The following is a 16,218-nucleotide window of genomic DNA, read 5'->3' on the forward strand; positions in this document are numbered from 1 at the left end:
TCCGCATATGGGCCTACTTTGGACCTATTTCTATGAATGTGGTATGGATCGCTTTATCGGGCTGGCCCGTTGGGCCGTATAGTTTCAGCTTATACAAATTTTACCCATTACAATGACAGGGTGCGGCATGCGCCGCGGGGCTTCGCTGCGCAGTCGAGCGCTTCCGGGCAGGGCTGCGCTGTTGCGCGTGCCTCAGGGCTGCGCTATTGTGCGTGCCTCAGGGCTACGCTGCGCAGTCGAGCGCTTCCGGACAAGGCTGCGCTGGGCAGTCGAGTGCTGCCGGGCAGGGCTGCGCTGGACAGTCGAGCGCTTCCGGGCATGGTTGTGCTGTTGCGCGAGCCTCCGAGCTGTGCTGACGTGCGTGCCTCCGAGCTGCGCCGACGCTCAGGCCTCTGAGCTGTGCTGCTCTAGCCTCCGAGCTGCTCTGCTCTGGCCTCCGAGATGCTCTGCTCTGGCCACCGAGCTGTGCTGCTCTGGCCTCTGATCTCTTGCTGCTCTGTCTGCCGAGACGAGCTGGGCGCCTGGGGCTGCGCGGATCACTTTATCGGGCTGGCCCGTTGGGCTGTATAATGATCTGCACGGGGCTATACGAATTTTGCCCACTACAGGATGTCTCATATTTTTGTATCTATTTTTATTTTTAGTAAAAGTAGATGAAATCCTTATTTCATTTTAATTATTTCAACATTTACATAAAATGTGAGACCTTATTCCACTATGCATAATACATTTAATTATTTTATTAAAATTTGTGTCACACTCAATTAACAGTTGACCCAATCAACGAGGAAGGCTTGAGAAAAGACCGACTCAAATAGAAATTGAAAATCGAAAACTAACGCATTATGATTTTTAATTTTCTCTTATTTGTATGTATTTTTTATATTTTCTGTTTTTCCAAAAAAAAATTTGGATCGATGGATTAGCTTAATTTTTACTCCATCCGTCCCTAAAATAACTTCCTATTTTTTCATTTTGGGACATCCCCAAATAACTTCCTCTTTCTTTCTTTCCATTTTTGGACACCTACCCCACCACTAATAATACTTTATTTATTCTTACTTTTCACTTTTCATCACTCTCAATACTAATTATAACACTTTTCACAACTTCCAATAATAATTATATCATTTTTTCTCCACTGTCAATACATTTTACAACTCTTTATTAAAACCCGTGCCGTCCCCAAAGAGGAAGCCATTTCAGGGACAGATGGAGTATTTTTTTTTGAGCTAAATGGATTAGTTTAAAATTCAATCAAGGTTTAAGGTTAAAAAGTCGATAATTTATAGCTTGAACAACTTTAAAACCAAAGGATGGGAGCCGGACCGCTCGGTCAAGGTCAACATCCCTAAATTAGTAAAACAATCCGCCGCGGGTACAATTGAATTTACAAAACCCTTTTCCTTAAACCCTTCGTCGTCTGCACTCTTCTCACCGGAGAATATGGCTATTATGAGAATCATCGGCCGTTTAATCCTCCAGAAATCGTCGCAATCTTCTCTTCCACGGTTGCTGTCGACGGCCGCGCAGCAACCAAAATCTCGAAACACTCTTTTCTATAAAGTGGTCGGCGCGAGCTCCAAATCCAGTATCGCGGACGTCATCAACGAATGGGTTCGTTGCGGGAAGATAGTGAGGAAAGGCGACATTGTCAACATCAGCAATTACTTCCGCTCTCGCAAGAACTTCCGAGCTGCACTTCAGGTTCTTCTCACTTTCTTTCCTTTTCTCTCAATCATTTTTTTGTTGAATTTTTCCTTACTTTGTCAAGCAACCCTAATTGTACTCAGGCAAATACATACAGAAAAATGTTCTCGGAAGGTTTTTGTTCGAACTGGCATGCAATATTAGATATGATTACAGAGAAATGATCCGCGTATGACAATGCTAGGGTTACGAAATAGCAGAAAACTATTGCATAACATATGTTTCTGTTGTCCTTTTACTTGAGTATATGTGCTTTAAGTTTAAACGGTATCATTTTCCCTCTTTTGTGCTCTGTTTTGCACTTCTCCATATATCTTGACCCCAATTTACGCGCATCAGCTTTATGAGTGGATCGACAGCAGCAATCTTCAGATAACCGCAGCTGATCATGCTATACATATCGACCTCCTTGGAAGGGCTGAGGGTTTAGCTTCTGCCGAAAAATACTTTGATAGCCTCTCAGAGAAAACTAGTAAAACATATGGAGCACTTCTCAGCTGTTATTGCAGGGAGAGGGCTTTGGACAAGGCTTTGGAGACCTTTGAGAAGATCAATGAGTTCAATCACGCAAGCACGCTAGATTTCAACAACGTGCTTTCGCTTTACTATAACTTGGCGAAGCCTGAAAAGGTTGTCTCTCTAGTGCAAGAAATGGAGGAAAAGAATATTGCTCCTGACATTTATACTTTCAACATGTTGATCAATAGTCATGCTGCTCTGAATAATTTAGACGCACTTGAAGGAGTTATGGAGAAAATGGAGAATAGTAATATCAAACCTGATTTGTTTACATATGGAAATCTGGCTACCATATATTTCAACGCAGGGCTGCATGACAAGGCCACGGCTTTCCTTGAACTGATGGAGAAGATGGAAGCTAAGAAAAATACCGCAAGGGAAGCTTGTCGTACCCGCCTCAGGTTGTACTCAATGATGAATGATCTGTCGGGGGTTAATCGAGCATGGGAGGCTCTAAAGTTGGACGAACCAAAACCCTCTAATACTAGTTATCTTTTCATGCTTTTGGCTCTCGCGAAACTGGGGAACCAGGAAAACCTTGAGAAGATTTTGATGGAGTGGGAAGAAAGCCAGACCTTGTATGATTACCGGCTGCCAAATGTGTTGCTGGATTATTACATCTCTCGGGACATGATTGAAGAAGCTAATTCGCTCTACAAAAGATTGGCAGACGGGTTGACAGACAGAGGGTCGGATCCAAATTTGAAGACGCTGGAGCTGTTTACATCTCTATGCTTGAAGAACTCTGAGATAGATTTGGCTCTCGAGTATTTGGAGAAGGGATTAGACAAGGCAAAATCGCGGGACAGTAGGTGGTTTCCCAGAGATGAAACCGTTGAAGAATTTATCCGTTATTTTGAGGAGAAGAGTGATACAGAGAGAGGTGGGAAGTTCATCGAGAGCATGAAGAAGCACAACCGTCTGAGTTCCAATTCTTTGCTTTTGTATATCAAAGCTACTGAAGCGGGAAGCTAACTCGTTTCAAATTTCTTGCATTCCAGTGGATGTGGCAACGACTTCTTTCATTGCTTCATTTCTTCAGCGCTGCAGTTTTGCAGTTGAACCTACTTCATTGAGATTATATATTCGATCTACTTTCAATTATGTAATTTGTTACTATAACTCTACATTTTGCAGAAAAAGATGCGTCTTTTCTAAATAGGAAGGCCTTGTTCTGAAACTAGTTGTAGTTTTACACTACAAACAAAGTTTCTTTTCTTTTACACCGCGGGCGCGGGCCAATTTAACCCGACCCGGCCCGATTCTTCTCATGGGCCCAATCGGAATGGGCTTTAGCTGAGATAACTCACTCTTGTTGGTTCTTCTTATTCACATAATAGGATGATTCTTTTATCATATTCGACGGTTATCTAGACTGAAATGCTTTTAACTAATCAAACACCCCAGTTTCATAATCTTTCTTAAAAATTATATACCTAAATCTGAATGTGAAGTATACATATTTAATCACCACGAAAAAGGTGGCTATATATGTTGACAAATTAAACGTGAATTTATGGTTAAATAAACATTTACTTAGTACTATGTATTAAGTCAAATAAAGAATTGGATTTCTTTAATCTAGAGACTAAACAATAAACATTTACTTAGTACTATGTTATCTAGAGACTTAGGATTTCTTTAATCTCATCATTTCCAATGAGAAATAAGTCAAATAAAATTAGTTTAAATGATAGAAATTATCAAGAGCATGGATATCCCAAAATTTTAATCTATTTTAATAAATAAAGAATTGGCCTTAAACTAATTTTGTCTATTTAGACTAATACTTTTTTTTTTTTGAAACCTCTATTTAGACTAATACTAAACAATAAACACCCTTATGTCTTATCCGCAATCTGTTCGCTAGAGCCGACCTGACTTTAATCTATGTCATCTAACAATATCATTTACTATTATTAAAAATATTATTTATAATAAATATTTTATTTTTATCAAAAGTAATAGTATTAATTTTTATAAGAAGTATTATTTATAAAATACTCCATTCGTCTAAATTTTTAGTATCCAATTCAGAGTGACACATATTTTAATAAAGTGATTGAGTATATTGTGAGTGGAATAAAGATTTCACATTTTATGTGAATGTTAAAATAATTAAAGTGGAGTAAAATCTCACCTACTTTCACTAAAAATAAAAATTGATACAAAAATGTGGGACATTCAAAAATGAAAATATGGATACTAAAATTTGGAACAGAGGGAGTATATGAATATATGTGATAATGTGAGTAGTGACTTCCACATTATTTATTACTCCCTCCGTTCCAACGAAGTTGAGTCATGTTTTTTTAAATAAAGCTATTTTTTCATTCACTCTCGTTTATTTTTCTTTTTCATTCACTTTTTCACTAAGCACTAACTCCTAAAATCTCGTGCCAAAATAAACGTCTTTACCTTCGTTGGGACGGAGGGAGTGCAAGTTACATAAGAAATTCAATTTTTTTCCTAATAAGTACTCTATTCGTCCCATAACAAGTGTCTATATTTCTTTTACTAAATATCTCATAATAAATGTCTACTTTTTAGAAACATAAAATGAGCTCAACTTTTTATCTTTTTATTTTTTCTGTTTTATTGATAATGACTCACTTTCTTTTTTCGTCTTTTTCATTGATAATGATTTGTTCCAAAAAGGAAACCACATTCTAATACAAAAAATCGTGGGTTCCATTACTTTTTATCACTTTTATCATTTAATCTTTTTTTTATTTTTATTAACTAAGCCCAACAGTAATAATCATTACGGAGGGAGTTCTTTTTAATCATATATACCTCAATTCTATTTTTCTCACAAAATAAAAATGAACTGCATTATTTTTTATCTTACCTTTAATCAATTTTACCTAAACTTTTGTATCATAAAAAATAGACACTTGCCATGGGACAAATGGAGTATATATTATTTATTACTCTCTTCGTCCCAACTTTTAGTATTCAATTTTTTTTTTGACCGTCTCATATTTTAGTATTTATTTCTATTTTTAGTAAAAGTAGATGAAACACTTGCTCAATTTTAATTATTTTAACACTCATATAAAAAATAAGACCTTTATTTCACTCACGATACACTCAATCACTTTATTAAAACTCATTATCATTTTATAATGGATATTAAAAATTGGGATGGACGAAATATTTTATCCGTTATATATATATTAAGAAAATGAAATTGAAAACACGGGAAAAAGGTGAGCAGTATTTGTAACTGGTAGTAAAATGAAAAAGAGGAATCTTTGCATGTTGCGGTGCAATAATTTGTGAGAGAGAGAAGAAAATAGGATTGGATGTAAGGAAGGTGGCAACGTCGGAGAGGTGTCAAATCTGAGTGGACATCTCTGACGTCAGAAGCGACTGATCGGACGGCTGCAGCCACCCGCGGCCTGCGCGGGAGGAATTCCTTTTTCTCTTTTTTCTTTTTGTTTTTGTTTATTGGAAACATACATACATTATTTTATATTATATTCTGCTCATCCTAAACTTTCACTCTCACACATCTGACTCACAACTCGATGTTTTTTGGAGCCTTTGACCCCTCTACAGTTCATATTCCTTTTCATCCCCATCAAATTTCAAATTCCTTATAGCTAGGGAAAAATCCATTCTCCTTGCTTCCAATTTATCCAAATAAATAAACACACTAGATAACCAAAAAAAAGAGAGATGGGAAATAACTAATTTTTTCACATGGGTGAATATGAAACATGGAAGAGAAGATAGTTTTTCTTTCCTTCAGGATGCGTTTACTTTGGTTAGTTGTAAAATTTTCATTGAAAAATAATGAATAAGAAAATATTATATATATATATTTTTTTATTATTATATGTTTACTAGAGATAAAAAAATATTGAAAAATATTTTTACACCCCTACCTTATCCAACATTGAATAGAAAATGAGTGAAAAAGAGTCGTCCGAGAAATTTTTTATCCTATCCAAAAATAGTAAAAAATAGATGAAAATATAATTTCTCTCATTTTTTATTAAAGTAAACACACCATTAAAAGAAAAAGTGTGAGGCAAAGTAAAGTGCTTTTATTGTACGGGGAGTGATTTTTGGACACCAGGTGTCTTACACTTTCATAAAACAAAATCGATTTTTGCTTAGTATTTAATTTGATCGATTTTTTGTTATTTAGTGATTTGTCTAAAATATTATTTCTAAAAATATATTCAACTGATTTTGTTATTATTTTCGATTTTTATATATTTTTATATAAAAAATAAATAAATTAGTGAACTTGGAAAAAAAATATATAAAAACCGAAAATAATAACAAAATCGATTGAATTTATTTTTGAAAATGATATTTTAGACAAATTACTAAATAATAAAAAGTCGGTCAAATTAGATATTAAAAAAATCGATTATTTATGAAAATGTCTAAGACAAATGGTGTCCAAAAATCTTTTCCCTAATTGTACAACGTAGCCGTTATTTCCTTATTAACAAGTCAATATACATACACGGAACAGTATATCATTTTGTGATTTTTTTTTTGTGCGCATATTATTTTGTGATTTTATTATTGCTTCAATGTGTAATTATATTTTAGATGCTAGGTAATGAACAAAAGTAAGAATCATATATAGATTAATGAAAACATCGATATCAAAATCGAACCATTAATGATCCAATGACTTAATTAAATTCTCTAGCCAAAAGGGGAAACCATGAAACTCTACTAGCTCAGATATTGGAGCATTTCACCAACCAACTCAAAATGGTAACATCCAAACACTCTCAACTGTATATCTAATCCTTGAAATAAACTCTACACCAACAAAATGTACAAAAAACTAAGGGAGTTTCTAAACCCTACTGCGGTCGCTCCCGGGGCTTGCTAGTGTCAATACTACACCTTGAAGCTCACTTTTAGCCCTCGACTCCTTCCCGAAAGGGAGAGAGCCTCGCCTCTCCGGAGACGACCTTCTAGGTTGAGCTTGCTCGGGGCCGTGTCCAAGCACCTTCACCGGATGCCTTGGGTACGCGACTATGGGAATGGCGTGGTTTTGTACATTGCTAGCGCCAACGTGGTGAGGCGAAGAATGAGGATGGTGGCTGAGGATGGCGCCCCGCGACACAAGATCAGGTCCCTTGATCAAGAAACAAACACATCACACACCAAAGTTGAGATTTAAGAAATGAGGCAACTTTGGCCAAGTAATGTGAGCTTACTGCAGCAAATAAGACCCCTCGAAAGACTTTCCCGTTCACTGTTGCCGTCATGAGGTAGCCTGAGTCGAATGCTCCATCAACCTGACCTCGTACCTCTGCTCCCATCTGTGACAAGAAAATGGAGTAATTGATTGAACAATATGTGTGTATGTGTGTAGAAGAATATATATACCAGATTTCTTGTTTTCCCTAGAGATAATGTTTCTGCAGCATTGCACTGCACTCGACATGCATCACTGCAGATCGCGTTCTTATGATCGTGTTTGGCCTGTTTCGGATGCTCCGATGATGGATACATCTCGGGGAAAGTTGTAGAAGCCGCGTGCCTCGAGCTGGCCTGGTTTGAAGGCACATTGTTTAGCTGGAAACTGTTTGGATTGGGCGTGTTTTGCCTGAACATCATATGAACTCGGGGAGAAGAAGAGTAAGAAGTGCCGGCGTTTTTCTGCATGTGAGTCTGCTCGTGATCAGATTGGGACGATGGAGATGATTGCTGTGACCGTGAAACAGAATGTTCTTTGAGCTCCAGACTATCTTCAGGCAGCTTCGAATTGCTAGTTCTTCGCCTCTTGGGATGCAACCTACCTTCAAGAATCGAAAATACAAGACAATGTTATCTATCTTCTTGATTTGAGGCCGAGGGCAAAGATGTATTGAGAAACCTACCAGAACCAAAACGGAAAGACTGTTTTGGAACGAGCTCAAGCTCCTCGATTTGCTGTGATGTTGAATCTTCATTGTCGCCTACAAATATCGTCTTCTGCTGCTAAAACAAATCACAACAGCTTAGCAGTGAACACTTGATATATAAGCAGCAGAGTTGGTCATATATAGCAAAATTTATGTACCACACTACTCTCTGCTTTGGTGAGTAAAACCTTGGTTTCTTCTTTATACGTGTTTCCAAAAGCCCTGCACGTTTGCGAGTCAATCTGCAAGACGAGCAATTCATTTAAAGGGCGTTCGTCCTCTCCACACCTGAAACGCCCACCAAGTAACGGAATATCAGTACATTAAACTCTAAAGCTGCATTAGTATGAAGATCTCACCCTCCAAATATGGCAATGCCCGAATTTGTGACAGTGGCTGTATGAGAGAATCGCCCTTGAGATTTTGGCGAATTGGTTTCAAGCTGAACCCACGAAGACGTTATCACATCAAGAACCCATATATCGTTGTAGTATTGCTTGTCACCAACTCCCCCAAGCACATATACCTATACATATACATATACATATACATATAAGAGAAGAAGTCATACCACAATACACAAGAATCATTCTATCTAAACAGAGGACTTAAGCTCTAATCTAATTCAAGAAAAAGAAGCACATTGCAGAAAAGAATCACTTGCCTTGGTGCCTATGCTTACAGCAGCATGCCCTGCACGAGCACCGGGTGAAGGTCCGTGCGTGTCCAACTGCAACAAAACTATGTTTTACATTCCCTATACTTGATATTGGTGTAATAAATGAGGAAGTGAGGATCCATTACCTTAGACCAAACCACATTATTCATGTCCAACACACTAACATCTCCTTGATATCTATAACCAGAGTCACCCCCAAACACGAAAAGGCGGTGGCCCACAGCCACGGCGCTATGGCTGTCACGAGGGGCGGGCACGCTCCCCTTGTTCACCACCTCGGGCGACGACCACTCCATATTATTTAGGTCCAAGACATGCAAGTCATTCAAATAATTAGCCTCCCCTTCTCCACTGCCCCCAAATATGACCATCTTCTCATCACCAACCACATTAGCCGTGTGGCTCTCTCGAGCACAGGGTGGATCTCCACGGCATTCGGGGCGGGTCCACTCCCTCGAGAGGAGGTCCAATATGTGCAAGTCATTCACCTTCCTACACCCATTGGTGCCTCCAAACACGAGCATCTTGTGGCCCACGAGCACGGCGCTGTGGCTGTCTCTCGGCCCCGGCCCCTGCCCCCATGTCTTGAGCACGTTCCACCTCATCGTTGCAAGATTGCACACCAGCACGTCGCTGAAATGCACTCCCCCGCGGCATCCCTGAATATAGGATAAACTCAATCTCAACTCAATAATGATGATGCAAAAGCAAAATATATTTTGTATATATATTGATTGAGTATTTTTATCCTTAAGATTAACATTTCTCCAATCCCACCTTCTCAATAGGATACGAACAAGCAAAACTAGCTCAAACAATAGAAATTATCAAGAGCTTTGGGATATCCAAAGTTATCATTTTTATCTATCCAAAATAATCCACAAAAGAAAATTCCCCCATATCATAATATTGCAGGTTTATGGAGTAATTTAAAACTGCAAGTCTGCAATATCATACTTCCCCTAATATGATGGCATTAACATTGAAGAATAATTCCCCCTCCAAAGGAAAAAATTAAAGTAAAAAGAAAAAATCAAGAACCTTGGAAATATCTAAAAAAAAAGTGAAAGTAATGGAATGGAAAAGACATCTGTGTTGATGACAAGTGAGAAACAAAACTCTTTCATAATCATAATCATTCTCTCCACCACCCTCAGGAGTACTCGAAATTTTAATTGAAACTCGTTTACGTACCAATTTTACATATAGGTAAGGGTAAAACCCCCTTCCTTCTCTCTCTCACACACACGCATATGTATTTATATATGTATATGTGTTTTGGGCATGCTGCCAACCCTCTACAAACAAACTAGAGGAAAACATTGTTTGAGATATGATGTTAATCCTCAACATGAGACAAAATGAGCAAAAAAAGAGAGAAACAGTACAGCCATTCAACAAAGTGAAGCTGCTCTCTTGCCAAAACCAAGACACACACGCACACATATCTACAGCACAGTCGAGAAAAAAAAAATTAACAATAAACTTATAAATATAGAAGCCAAAATTTAATCTCAAGAAGGAGATGGAGACAGAGACATACTAAAATCGAAACATGAAAGAGAATCATAGTTAAAATAAAGACCATGCAAGAAAGAAAGAAAGAAAAAAAGGAACTTACTCCAAAAATGTAAATCAAACCATTGAAGTAGCAAGCAGAATGTCCCCATCTCTCAGAAGGGTTAGCACCCATCATCTTTGGATAAACCCACATTGCATTATTTCTTGCAACTTCTCCTCCTCCTCCTCCCAAAGACCCCATGAATCTTTGCTTTGATTTCTTTGCTTTGTTAAATTGTGTAGTGTAGTGACTAGTGAGGGTATATAGCTTGACAATGATGGGGAGAGGGAGAGAGAGAAAAGAGGGTCAAATTAAGAAGCCAAGTGACATATCAACTATCAGTGTCAATGGACATGAAAAGATGGGCGCTTTCAACTCCAAATCACTGTGCCTCCACCAACGCATCATCTACTTAATTAAATAACTCGAAAATCAATTATTTGAATTATTGCATATGTTTAATCCGAGCACAGTTGATGAAGGCTGAGCTTAAAGAAAATGACGCCTAAACATGCATGTCAACGAGGCAAGTATATGTATATGTGTGTGAGAGAGACAGAAGATTAAAGTAGCACCCTTGTTGTTTCCAATGTTTAATGGTTGTTAATTTGTTTCTTGGCTTTTGCTACTGAAAATGATGGGAAGTTGTTTGGTCTCTTTCTATTTGGTGTGTGAGAAAGAGATGGCTCAGTGTGTGTAGTGTGTGTGTGTGTGACATTGGGATTGATGGGAGGAAATATTTGTGCAGAGGAGGCGGTGTAGTAGTCGTAGTAGTAGTGTGTGTTCTTCTCAAGGTGCTTGTAGGAAGGAAGCGTGGGGGCTGAGTGTTAGTGGAAAATCCTTTTTTTTTTTTCTTCAGAGTTTTGTTTTGGGAATTGTAGCTGGCACTCTTTTCCTCGACTTCTCAAAATTTGTTCCTTTTATCGGTTGGGGAATCTCTGTATCTGGACCGGAGCGGACCGGAGCGGATAGAAAAGTAAGGAGCTGGTTTGGGTGGGAGGTGACGTCGAAAATCCAAATAACCTATTCAATGGGAAATCTTGACCAGCTTTCTCAAATTTGGGCGTATTATCTAACAACATTTTATTTTCGCTTTATCATTACAATATACTCTCTCCGTCCACGAAAGAACTTCCTATTTTTCTATTTCGGGACGTCCACGAAAGAACTTCCTACTTTTTCCTATTTTAGGACAATACCCCACCACTTAAAAAATACTCCCCTTTTAAGACAATTCCCACCACTCAAATAACATTAATTAAAACAACACAATAAATTATTAATACTTTTTCACAATTCTCAATACACTTTCCAACTTTTTCTCCACTCTCAATACATTATACAACATTTTATTAAAACTCGTGCCACTCCCTCCTAGGAAGTTCTTTCATGGACGGAGGGAGTATTTTTTAAAATTTTAATTTATATGCTTTAATATAATAAAAAAATAATTAACAAGGATTCACTCATTCAATTAAAGTTTATAATTATTTTTTTCTATTTATTTGAATTAATTATTTGGATTAACTAATTTAAAGGTAGGATATCCTCCGTCCTATTGATCTTTTCATGTTTTTTTTAGTTGTCTCATTGATCTTGTCATGTTCCTATATTTAGTAATAATTTTACACTACAAATAATATGACTTCACACTTTTACTACACTAATTATACTTTTTTTAATAACTGTACCCAAAAGAAATGGAATAAGCTTAATGGGACGAAGGGAGTATAACTTTTTTAAATTTTAATTTTTAGTGATAAATATTAATTAGAGTTCATAAGATAATATACTCCCTCCGTCCCACTGTAAGTGAGACCTTTTTTTTGGCACAGAAATTAAGAAATGTGTATTTTGTGTGTAGATGAAAAAGTGAAAATGTGTTTAAAGGGAAAAGCTTTTACCCAAAAAGGAAATGTCTCACTTACAGTGGGACGCCCAAAATAGAAAGAGTCTCAGATACAGTGGGACGGAGGGAGTATTTTTTATTTTTATAACAAATAATTATAAAATAGATAAATTAAAAGTGGTACACATTAAATTATGGAACAAAGGATCCTATCCTATCCGTATTTGTATTTATTTACGCAAAGCCCAACTACAAATTATATAAAATCAATGCTATATCCAACTCGACTTTTGGTTTACACGTGGAATTTATCTTGTGGAGAGTGTGGTGTTCGTCAAGTATTTAATTGTTACATAACACTTTTAAGATTGAGATATAATTGTAAAAAGATTAATAATTTATTAGGTCATAATTATTATTTCAAGTATGATTTAATAAATGGTTAATTATTAGTTCATATTTGAAGACACCAGACTTTTATTAGGTTGAATTAGTATAATTATCCAAAATATTTAAGGACCTATGGAGACAAAAATTAACAGACTAGTCTAGTAACGTAAGACCGCATTTCACTATTTATAGGAAAATAGCATATAACATTACATAATTGAGTTATTTTCACAAGACTCATCTTTCAAGTAATTGCAATAGAGAAGTCATTGGTTCCAAGTATTTTCGAAATCTAACAGCCAGTGAAAAAGTTGGGTTATGCCATGCTGAGTTTTGCACATAAAAAGAAAAGTAAAAATTGTCGTGGCTCACGTAAATAAATAAATAAATAAAAACATCGTTTTGGCATTTTTTATTTTCCTTCCTCAATGTCTCCATAACTCAAAACCAATTCACCTCCCATCATAATATATACATTGTTATTGTCGTTTGCTTTTTACTATAATTTATCTTACTGTCAAACAGATCAATTCTTTGCAACGCTGTCTCATTCAAAAAAAAAATTAATTCATGATTTAGGGTTCGAATCTGAAAATTAATTTTTACAACAAATTTGTAATATTTCATTGTAAATTTATAGGTATCGTCAAGACCCGCACTTATTAATTTGAACAACCCTTTCTATGTGTGATATTTTTCTGAGATTATATAATACTGACAATATAAGATTTATGGTAATGTTATATGGTGTATAAGTAGCTCGATTGGCTTAATTATTTGGTCTAGCCATTATTATGATTGGACTTGTAGAGGCGTCTTATAACAATAGCTTACTTCAATTCTATCACTATCATTATTGATTGGTTTTGGTTGGTTGTGGTTTCATTTCGACATCACATTTTTTATTTTTGTTAAACAAAGAATGGATGCTGGTTAAAATTACCGGATTAATTATATTTTTTGTCTTTAATTTCTGGTATTTTCTAGAAAATGTTATCGGTCTTCAATTTTTGTTAAAAATCTCAAACGAATGCTCATCATTCTGTCGTCAAATTATGTGTATTGCCGGATTCTTAACATTTTTATCAAAAATCATAAGATATTAACAATTGATCAGACTACAACAAAATTAGTCTAACGAATTTTTAAATGTAAATGAAAATTTCGTGATTGAGAGATGTTTTCATAACATTCTCAAACATTACCAGCAAAAGAAAAATCTAAAGAAATCAACACGAAAAATAATAGCTACTTAACTTATAAATTTTCTCGTGGACATTTCACAATAAACTCGTTGGAATTGATACTTGGGGGTGGATTCAGAATTGCATAAGGAGAAATAAAAAGTGAATATTTCGATTGGCGATATATTATCAGTGTCACGAAAAAATTTAATCATTTTAAATTGAATTTAATATAATACATATATAGGTATATAAGATAAGATAGATCCGCTCATGCGTTGGAGTAGTAAGATTGATTAAAAATAAAAATATTGAAATTGTTCGGTATTGATAATTTTTAGGACTAATTAAATTTTGAGGCAGCAGACCGGCGCCTCTCCTCCGCCACCCAGCAGATCGATCGGCGCCGCTCCTCCTCCACCCAGCAGACCGGCTCCCAGCAGACCTCCGACGCTTAGGAGACAGAGTCGTAGCTGCAGTCGCAGCCACCGGAGCTGCCGACGCAGAGTGCAATTCTCCCATCAGACATCCCACCTCTGCGCAAGATCGGTCAACGCCGGTAGTCACGACGCTATGCTCTGAATCTCGCCAACCAGCCACCTATCTCAACGCCTGCAGTCTCTCTCGGCCGATTCCTCCCGCTCTGGCCAGCGTCATCTGCTGTCACTGTACCCAAGTTCCGACGCCAATGTAAGCTATCTAGTAATGGTTGAAAGCTCTGTCGTTGTGCCGTCCTTCATCCTTATCGTAGTCTCTTCTCTACTATGAAAATGGTGTATGGTTTGGAGTTTGGGATTTGGATTTCACAACACTTCGAATAGAGGCAGTTTACGGATTCATCTTCTTCAAACTTATTTTCCTTGGATATGAATGCTTACTGGAATGGATATTTGCAATAATGGATTACCTTGAATGTTTTCGAACTGACCAGTGGCTGTTGAGTTGAATTTATTGTGGAGTTACTTGAAGTTGCTTGGTTGAGAGTTTTTTCCTATTTCATTGACCGAAGAGCATGAGTCGCGAGGAGGTTTGGAGGGTGGTGAGGAGAAGGGGGCACGAGAGGACCAGAGCAGAAGGCAATGAGGTGTATCAACGGAGCAATAACTTTCATAGACAGCCGAAGACTTGGAGGACTGGAGCTGGTCGATCCACTGGAGAGGTTAAACCTCCTCCGAGATCACAGAGAGTCACCTTCTTCTTCAACAACATCCCCGAACATTGCAGCTTTGATTTCTTAAGAAGGAAGTTTGGTGCCGTCCGCGTTCCGACTGACATTTTCTGTCCCAATAAGAGAGATAAAAAAGGGAAGCCTTTCGGCTTTGTTCGATTCGAAGGTGTCGAGGATACGGAAGGTTTGCTTGAACAGTTGAATCAACTTTGGATTGGAAGCTACAAAATTAGAGTTTTTAAACCAAGGTTTGAGAGGGTGGTGAGGGATGCAGAAAAAAAGGGGTTCGAAGCCAAAAGAGATATTGGAAAGAAACCGGACTACTTCCATTTTTTGGATTCTGCAAAGAAGAAGCCGGGAGTTTCCTTTAAAGAAGTTCTCACTGGAGTCTCTGAAGGAGAACCCAACACAAGAGAGAAGCTACAATTCAAAACTTCGGAGGAGGATTCAAAGTGGTTTGAAGGAACATTCACAGGTTTCATCAAAGATGATTTCTTCTGGGATGAAATCAAAGAAGAAATCAACAGCGAATGTGCCGGGAAACTGAAAGTTTCGACGATGGGGGGAAGTTTGGTGCTCATCCGAAGTATTTGCGAACTGCCAACACAAGAAGTTCTCACGGAGTTAGATGAATGGAGTGACTTCTGGTTTCTTTGGAAGAGGAAATGGAACTTCGTGGATGTTCACCAGCAGCGATCTATTTGGACGAAATGGATTGGGATCCCGCTTCATGCATGGAACTCTCGTTTCTTTGATTCGGTGACGGCAAAATTTGGGCGGGTTTTGAAAATTCACGAACTCACGAAAGAAAGAGAGAAATTGGACGTAGCTTTGATCCAAATCTCTACAGGTCTCAAATCCATTGAGCAAGTAGTGGAGTGCTGCATTGATGGAGCTAGTTTCACACTTCGCATTGAAGAAATTCAGGATAACCCACTCTCGTCCTTATTCGGAGTACCGGATTTAGACGAGTCGGAAATGGAATCGGATCCAGGATGGTCGGATGGAGTGGAATCCATGGATCAGGCTATCGCTACCATTGGAATGATGGATGGCATCGGTGTGGAAGATGGAGACGTTTCGATTCTCCAAGAATTGAACTCTTTGATTCCTTCGCAAGACGTCTCAGTTCTCCAAGAATTGAACTCTCCGATTCCTTCGCAACAAACCGTTGCAGATACGTCAGTCGAGGTTACCAATCATGAGGAGACAACGTTGGGAGGCTCGAGACTGCTTTTGAATGCGATTGCTGTCGCAGTTTTAAGCCAGT

The 16,218-nt window shown here is 37.6% G+C and overlaps 2 protein-coding genes across 4 annotated transcripts; one reads left to right on the forward strand and one right to left on the reverse strand.

Moving 5' to 3' along the window:
* Positions 1–1,282: 1,282 nt before the first annotated feature.
* LOC130997502 (pentatricopeptide repeat-containing protein At1g02370, mitochondrial-like) lies at positions 1,283–3,388 on the forward strand. Its single transcript, XM_057922829.1, has 2 exons — positions 1,283–1,707; positions 2,050–3,388. The coding sequence occupies exons 1-2, from the start codon at positions 1,447–1,449 to the stop codon at positions 3,202–3,204; spliced, it is 1,416 nt and encodes a 471-aa protein (XP_057778812.1). The 5' UTR covers positions 1,283–1,446; the 3' UTR covers positions 3,205–3,388.
* Positions 3,389–6,815: 3,427 nt separating this feature from the next.
* Positions 6,816–11,133, reverse strand: LOC130997503 (uncharacterized). 3 transcript variants are annotated; one of them, XM_057922830.1, is made up of 9 exons: positions 10,418–11,133; positions 8,922–9,455; positions 8,782–8,847; positions 8,477–8,643; positions 8,276–8,405; positions 8,090–8,193; positions 7,600–8,008; positions 7,428–7,532; positions 6,816–7,345 (listed from the first exon to the last, which is right to left on the reverse strand). In XM_057922830.1, the coding sequence occupies exons 1-9, from the start codon at positions 10,556–10,558 to the stop codon at positions 7,061–7,063; spliced, it is 1,941 nt and encodes a 646-aa protein (XP_057778813.1). In that variant the 5' UTR covers positions 10,559–11,133; the 3' UTR covers positions 6,816–7,060. The 3 variants fall into 3 exon arrangements, with proteins under 3 accessions (XP_057778813.1, XP_057778814.1, XP_057778815.1); XM_057922831.1 differs by having other exon boundaries at positions 8,090–8,190; positions 10,418–11,130; XM_057922832.1 differs by lacking the exon at positions 10,418–11,133 and adding an exon at positions 9,574–10,143.
* Positions 11,134–16,218: the final 5,085 nt, after the last annotated feature.

This window comes from Salvia miltiorrhiza, chromosome 8 (genome assembly GCF_028751815.1).
Source record: "Salvia miltiorrhiza cultivar Shanhuang (shh) chromosome 8, IMPLAD_Smil_shh, whole genome shotgun sequence".
Classification (NCBI taxonomy): Eukaryota; Viridiplantae; Streptophyta; class Magnoliopsida; order Lamiales; family Lamiaceae; genus Salvia; species Salvia miltiorrhiza.